Raw genomic sequence first — 8,346 nt, forward strand, 5'->3', positions numbered from 1 at the left:
AGTGTTTTTATGCCACTTTTTGGCGTATTTTTTTTATGGCGTGGAAAATGGTCTTAAACTACACCAGTAAGGGAGCTGGCATAGTTTAAAGTGTGTTGTACAGCCAGCAGTACCAAGCGCCAAAGTTATGTAGAGGCCTGCGCCTCTACAGAAGTTTGGTGCATCCGCTAGCGTCTAAATTGCTGGTCTTAATAAATGACCCCATATAAATGAACTACTGCATCCATTTGTGATATTGCTAAACATTAAAATGCTAAGGGTGGTATTACACTGCCTGGTATTCGGGCAGTGTGAGAGCTGAATGATAACACATCCATCAGTGCTTTGATTACACAGGCCAATGCAAACTGAATGTGGGAGAGATGATTGCTGATTGCTACCGCAGTCATTCCTTCTTCATTCTGTTCTGTTCATTATCGGCAGCACATTCCTGATTACATAGGAGATGTGCTGCTGGTAATTGGGCATCTTTTATCCTGATAAAAGATGCCAATCAGCACAAGCAAAATTAATCGGCAGCTCGAATATAAGAACAAATGTTCATATTCCAAATAATTGGCCCAAAATCGTGCATTATAATAGGTAAGTCTTTACTAAAAAGATATTCATTGGATTTATCTATTGGAGTCAGCTAATAAATTTAAATTTGAGAAGACACTGTACGTGTCCTTTACATGACACTGTACAAGACACTAGCTAAATGCATTACAACATATCCAGAAAACTGTCAGGCCTATTGTGGGCTTATTGTAGATAACGTAGCATCTCATAAGTAAAGCACAAATTAAATGCACCAAAAAACAAGGAAAACGAACTGGAAGCTAAAGTTTCACCAATACGTAAAGTTGTTGGAAGAGGCAAAACCAATTACGTCCTATAGAATTCTACTTAAAGGGAATCTGTCACCTTCAAAATTGGTTTCAAAGTAAGCATACCGCCATGTGGGGTAGGTGCCCTGAACCTTAATCATACCTTTCTTGTGAAAATCTTCAAAAGGCTCCTGCACACGACCATATCCATTTTTGCGTTCGGCAAATTGCAGATCTGCACAACACCGGCCGAGAGCCTGCAGCCATTTTTTTCTCCTGCAGAAATGTTCTATCTTTGTCCGCAAGGACTTACGCATGCGGACAGCACATCTTGGGGTGTATATGCTCGAGTGTAATCAGAGGAGAATACTTTCTACATCCCTATACAGGAAAGCAATTTCCTGTTAAGGGATTCTTCACATGTAACAGCAACTATGTGGTGTATTTACTGAAATGTCCGTGTGGTCTCTTATATATAGGAGAGACCTCTATGCGGATGAAGGATCGCTTCTCAAAGCATAAGTCCACTATACGCAAAAAGAATCTGCTCTTACCGATTCCCTACCACTTTGATCGCTGTAGTCATAATGTCTCACAGTTGCGTTTTCAGATTATTGAACACGTACCGCAACCTCGCAGAGGTGGTGACAGGATTAAAATGCTAAAAAGACGTGAAGCCTATTGGATTTACAAATTGCAGACACTTGAACCCAGGGGATTGAACCGGGAGTACGATCTCAGCAGTTTCCTGTAATCTCCAAGCTTCATTATTATTTTTCATATTTGCGTAATTTTTATTTAATTCATTTGTTTTTCTTTTCTTTATTTCAGAAAACGTGATGAACTCCCAACGGCATCATCTCATCCCGAACTTGTGGTGCACCGAATGGAGCAGCCTTGTCCATGGTGCACTGAATACTTTATTTGTATAAAAATGAAAAGAAGAATTTCTCATTATTAGAGGTACGGATTTTCATAAGTAAGGTATGGGTATTTTTCAAGACACCTACCCTACATGGCGATGTGCTTACTTTGAAACTGATTTTGGAGGTGACAGGCTCCCTTTAAGTATGCAGGACATAGCATGTAGTCATCTGTTCATCTGAGCTAATATTTAGTTGTTAACTCCCACTCGCATCATGAGGATTATATTAGGAACACGTCATTTACAACATGTAAGCAAAACAAAAGCATTTTTGTGAGTAGAACACAATCTTAAAGGGAACCTGTCACTTGCTATTTATTTATTTTTTTCTACATAAGCCACCAGCATATTATACTACTTGGGTTTAGGATACTGAACATGTCAGAACTGTCAGCTATAGCATTATGTATGAAAAGCAGATATAATACAGTGTGTGCTGTATGTGAATTACTGGAGAAAAGTTCCGATAAAAGCCCAGGCCACTACATGTGCTGGACAGTGAGAAACGGCTATGTGATGGCTGTTTCAGTAACGGCGGTTTTTAGAACCAATTAAACTTTATGGGGCTATTCACATAGCCGTTTTTTTTTTTTACCGGCTAGTGAATAGCCGTTTTTACAGCTGTATAGACAGGAGTGCACCCATCTAATGGCCATAAAAATGGGTTAAAATAAAAATCCCATTAAATGCGCTGATACTCGCTCTGCACTGGAGGGAACTAGAAGGACTTGACGCTCTCATGTGACGTCATGATGCTGGGAACATCAGGTATTTTCAGTTCCCTCTAGTGCAGCACGAGTGTCAGCGTGTTCAAGTGGATGAGGGATGTATCTTTTTTTTTCGTATGCAGCAAATTTGGTGCCGCTATTGGGGAGCCTTATTTATACTGGAGGCACTATCGGAGGGCATTTTATATACAGGGTGGCACTATTGGGGGTATTTTATATGCAAAGGTTACTGTAGGGGGCATTTTATATACAGGGGGCACTGTGGGGGCCATTTTATATACAGGGGGCACTGTGGGGCCATTTTATATACGGGCAGCATCATGAGGGGCATATTATATTCAGGGGCACTGTGGGGCAATTTTATATACAGGGGGCATTTTATATTCAGGGGGCACTATAGAGGGCCTTGTGTGGGGCTACTATGGGGTGCATTATAGACACTGTGGGGGTATACCGAGGGCACTGTAGGGGTTGGGATGCTAAAAAAATAATAATAAATTATTCTGTATTTTATGGCTGTTTTTAAAACTGTCATTTAAAATGGACAAAAGGCATGACAGAGAGTCTGTTTTAAAAAAAATTTTTGATTTTTTTACTGTCGTGTGAATGTACGGTAGCCTTACTCTACTCCAGTAATTGACATACACTGCATTATAGCTTATTTTTGTACCTAATGCTACAAACAAAGACTATTGATAGCTCCATAGTTAGAATGCTATTCCCTAGCGGAATAAAGACATGCTGGTGGTTTAATATGCAAGTCCTCTTTAAGTATTTATTAGAGCAGGTATAACATGTAGATACAGAAAACAAAAGACATTATATCCAAGCTACATGCTGGTACTATGATATTGCCATCTCTAATGCAACATTTTGAAACAGGCATTGGTATAATCTGGATTCAAGGCAGCAATATGTAGTAACTGTGCATTGGATCAATACATCCAGAATTGCTCTAAGGGCATGCTACCTCTTTGACATTATACTTGTATAGCAGTAAATAACGCAATCCTGATGTAATTTATACACTCATTTCTACAGTTAAGACTTTTAAGCCATCCTTGCACATTAGTTTGTTCTGGCAGTAGATAGGCTGCCACTAGGGGGGTCTGGTAGTGGCTTTCTCATCTTTTGCCAGAGGGAAAGTCAGCAGGAATAGCTGGTATGGAGATCTTTAATCCAGATATTATCATGGAAATTTTTTAACCTACAAAAAAGACATTGGGGTCATTTAGCAAACTGGTGCAAAGTAGAACTTGCTTAGTTGTCCATAGTAACCAATCAGATTCCACCTTTCATTTTCCAAAGGAGCTGTCAAAAATGAAAGGTGGAATCTGATTGGTTACTATAGGCAACTAAGCCAGTTCTACTTCACTTCAGTTTGATAAATCTCTCCTATTAACTCCTTCTATATGAGATATATTATAAACCTTTGTACAAAAAAAGAACTACAAGGAAATCAAATACCCCACCAGCCTGCAGGCTACAGGCTGTGAATCTATGAATCTTCTTAGGGGCTGTGTCAGTGTGATGATGGACATATGATAATAATTATAGCAATAACATAACAGTGAACGTCCTCATGCAATAGTTCAAGTGCTGTGAACAAGAGTTTCCCTTTACTTACTGGCACATACAGAGAATCATGACATTACATTGATATACTGTATTATAATTTACATTATTTTATTATAGCAAGACACTTTTGCTAATATAAGACCACACTAAGACTCTGATCGTCTAAAAATTATTTAATATGGTTTTTTTTTGGTTGTTTTTGATGAGCTTTATGACATACACATATTTATGTGACATGACTTACCTTCTTCAGTTTGACAGGACTAGCAGTAGTCACTGACATAGGATACCTGGTGGATAGCCTCTTTCCTTCTAATCGTTGCCCAATATATCTGTCATGTAATCCAATTAATGTGGTAGATTTTTTGACCGATGCCTCACGGAAACTTTGAAACTCAGGACTTCTACAAAGAATTGGAGTATTTGTCACCATGGTGTTGCATACTTCAACTTTCCAACACATCTTTTCCTCCCCTGCATTGTAGCGTTGATCCATCACATTCCAGCTGCTTGAGACATAGCTGTGACTGTGGGGGACATGGTGGCTTGTCACTGGGACATCAGATCTGAAGATTCCATTTTCTTGCTGCTTATTGCTTAATCCAGCCCCTTGATCGTGGAGATACGTTGTATGGCTTGCTTTGGCATGTGGCAGTGTGCTTCCTTGGGCAGTATTTGTGCTTTCCTTGGTGCCATTGCTCATTGCTAAGCAGATGTTTAAGCATGACACTGTGTTCTGGGCAGAAATGCCTGCCTCTGTCTTCAGCTTGCTACAAGCAGACTGTGTGTCTTCTCTCACAGGAGAATTTGGCCTCCTAGTGTCACATGCCTTTCTGCTTGCAGCTAAGAAAGTTTTCTCTGCCAAGCAGCACGCCTTCTGTGATCGCTCAGCACATTTGCTCGGTGACTTTAGCTGGATATAGAGGAAGGAAGTTTTCATCTGTTGCTGCTCTGCCATTTCCTCAGCATGAACTTGTCAAGAGATAGTTGTGTATTCAACCTTGGAAAAGTATGGAACCTTTCCCGAGAGCACCCCAAAATCCTCATCTTCTAAACATTTCATACCTGAAGCAATAAAGAACATCTCTTGTTATGTCCAATATTCACAATGATATGAGTAACAGCTATTGATTCTCTCATTGAAGAGCATTTCCTATAGCTAGTTTCAGACTAGCGTTAAGAGTTCTCTGGCACGAAACAATTTTTGTCTGGCCTAATGCTGGCTTATTTGCCAGGTAGTGCCAGCTCTCTCCCAGATCCCATTATAGTCAGTGGGTCCGGCGGCCATGAGGTGACTTCAAGCTACAGTACAGACCAAAAGTTTGGACACACCTTCTCATTCAATGAGTTTTCTTTATTTTCATGACTATGAAAATTGTAGATTCACACTGAAGGCATCAAAACTATGAATTAACACATGTGGAATTATATACATAACAAACAAGTGTGAAACAACTGAAAATATGTCATATTCTAGGTTCTTCAAAGTAGCCACCTTTTGCTTTGATTACTGCTTTGCACACTCTTGGCATTCTCTTGATGAGCTTCAAGAGGTAGTCCCCTGAAATGGTTTTCACTTCACAGGTGTGCCCTGTCAGGTTTAATAAGTGGGATTTCTTGCCTTATAAATGGGGTTGGGACCATCAGTTGCGTTGAGGAGAAGTCAGGTGGATACACAGCTGATAGTCCTACTGAATAGACTGTTAGAATTGGTATTATGGCAAGAAAAAAGCAGCTAAGTAAAGAAAAACGAGTGGCCATCATTACTTTAAGAAATGAAGGTCAGTCAGTCAGCCGAAAAATTGGGAAAACTTTGAAAGTAAGGGCTATTTGACCATGAAGGAGAGTGATGGGGTGCTGCGCCAGATGACCTGGCCTCCACAGTCACCAGACCTGAACCCAATCGAGATGGTTTGGGGTGAGCTGGACCGCAGAGTGAAGGCAAAAGGGCCAGCAAGTGCTAAGCATCTCTGGGAACTCCTTCAAGACTGTTGGAAGACCATTTCAGGGGACTACCTCTTGAAGCTCATCAAGAGAATGCCAAGAGTGTGCAAAGCAGTAATCAAAGCAAAAGGTGGCTACTTTGAAGAACCTAGAATATGACATATTTTCAGTTGTTTCACACTTGTTTGTTATGTATATAATTCCACATGTATTAATTCATAGTTTTGATGCCTTCATAGTCATGAAAATAAAGAAAACTCTTTGAATGAGAAGGTGTGTCCAAACTTTTGGTCTGTACTGTATGCCAGATCCAGAGAGTTCCAGCTGGCTGTTCTCTGCCAGAGACCTCTTTAAAGCAGATGTGAAAGAGGCAAATAAAATGAAAAACACTTTCAAATGTAAGTCCTTGAGTCTTAGTCCACCTTCACCATCCGGATTTTGGTCAGTACTTACAGAGAAAAATTATAATGGAAAGGTTTGTGCTTCTTCTGTTTTGGACCCACTCCTGGTTTTGATGTACAATACTGACCAAATACTGACCATGTGAAAGTGGTCTTACTCATTTGTCAAGTCAATAAAAATCTATTTGGTTATTTCTCTGTTACTTCTGCCTCAATATGGGAAATACTACAGTCTCTGCAGGTGTTGTCAAAAAGGATCATAAATCTCATAATTATGTAGCATGTATGTTTCAAAACTGCTGGACAGAATGATGCTTTATGGAATGATTAGTTAATCTATTGCAAGTTAGTGTGATAGCAAAGAAATACAATGCTATGTTAATAAAGTCATCAACTGTAGACAACCATGTGATAAAAAGACGGCCTATCTTGTAGCATATATTATATATGTGATTGTATGAGTTATATCCCATATTGTACTGAGTATTGTGTATATAATAATGAAGGCCCTTCAGTCCTGCTGAGTCTGTGGAGGCTGTGGTGGTAGGAGCATCTTCATAGTAATCCAATTAGCATGTTTCAGTAAGATGCTAATACCAGGTGGTGAGTCAACTGGCCCTTTTTGTATGTTTTAATTAGGTAAGCACAGAACCTCCTACACACAAATCACTCAATCCCATGGAAATGCATGAAGGCCTAGACATTGAGTCTCAACCCACAGAGGGTGGTCTAGCGGCTGCAGATCTATATAGGAATATGAGTAAATATATCAAATGTTGTAAATATTTCCTGTTAAGACCTATGTGTTAATGATTTTAATAATTGCGTTTGGTACGTGGTGGGCCTAGCAGGAACACCCCATACCTTACTGCATGCATTCCCACGTAGCAAGGATCTTGTCTTCTGTAAAGCCTACATATTTCATACAATGCTCAAAAAAATAAAGGGAACACTTAAACAACACAATGTAACTCCAAGTCAATCACACTTCTGTGAAATCAAACTGTCCACTTAGGAAGCAACACTGAGTGACAATCAATTTCACATGCTGTTGTGCAAATGGGATAGACAACAGGTGGAAATTATAGGCAATTAACAAGACACCCCCAATAAAGGAGTGGTTCTGCAGGTGGTGACCACAGACCACTTCTCAGTTCCTATGCTTCCTGGCTGATGTTTTGGTCACTTTTGAATGCTGGTGGTGCTTTCACTCTAGTGGTAGCATGAGATGGAGTCTACAACCCACACAAGTGGCTCAGGTAGTGCAGCTTATCCAGGATGGCACATCAATGCGAGCTGTGGCAAGAAGGTTTGCTGTGTCTGTCAGCAAAGTGTCCAGAGCATGAGGGCGCTACCAGGAGACAGGCCAGTACATCAGGAGACGTGGAGGAGGCCGTAGGAGGGCAACAACCCAGCAGCAGGACCGCTACCTCCGCCTTTGTGCAAGGAGGAACAGGAGGAGCACTGCCAGAGCCCTGCAAAATGACCTCCAGCAGGCCACAAATGTGCATGTGTCTGCTCAAACGGTCAGAAACAGACTCCATGAGGGTGATATGAGGGCCCGACGTCCACAAGTGGGGGTTGAGCTTACAGCCCAACACCGTGCAGGACGTTTGGCATTTGCCAGAGAACACCAAGATTGGCAAATTCGCCCCTGTGCTCTTCACAGATGAAAGCAGGTTCACACTGAGCACATGTGACAGACGTGACAGAGTCTGGAGACGCCGTGGAGAACGTTCTGCTGCCTGCAACATCCTTCAGCATGACTGGTTTGGCATTGGGTCAGTAATGGTGTGGGGTAGCATTTCTTTGGAGGGCCGCACAGCCCTCCATGTGCTCGCCAGAGGTAGCCTGACTGCCATTAGGTACCGAGATGAGATCCTCAGACCCCTTGTGAGACCATATGCTGGTGCGGTTGGCCCTGGGTTCCTCCTAATGCAAGACAATGCTAGACCTCATGT

General features: G+C 41.2%; 1 protein-coding gene across 1 annotated transcript; it reads right to left on the reverse strand.

The window, feature by feature from the left end:
- Positions 1-962: 962 nt before the first annotated feature.
- On the reverse strand, positions 963-4,998 carry LOC120990955. The gene is made up of 2 exons (XM_040419846.1): positions 4,281-4,998; positions 963-976 (listed from the first exon to the last, which is right to left on the reverse strand). Exons 1-2 carry the CDS (start codon positions 4,996-4,998, stop codon positions 963-965), a joined length of 732 nt encoding a protein of 243 aa, XP_040275780.1.
- Between the last annotated feature and the right edge of the window lie 3,348 nt (positions 4,999-8,346).

The sequence above is a fragment of the Bufo bufo genome, chromosome 2, assembly GCF_905171765.1.
Source record: "Bufo bufo chromosome 2, aBufBuf1.1, whole genome shotgun sequence".
NCBI lineage: Eukaryota > Metazoa > Chordata > Amphibia > Anura > Bufonidae > Bufo > Bufo bufo.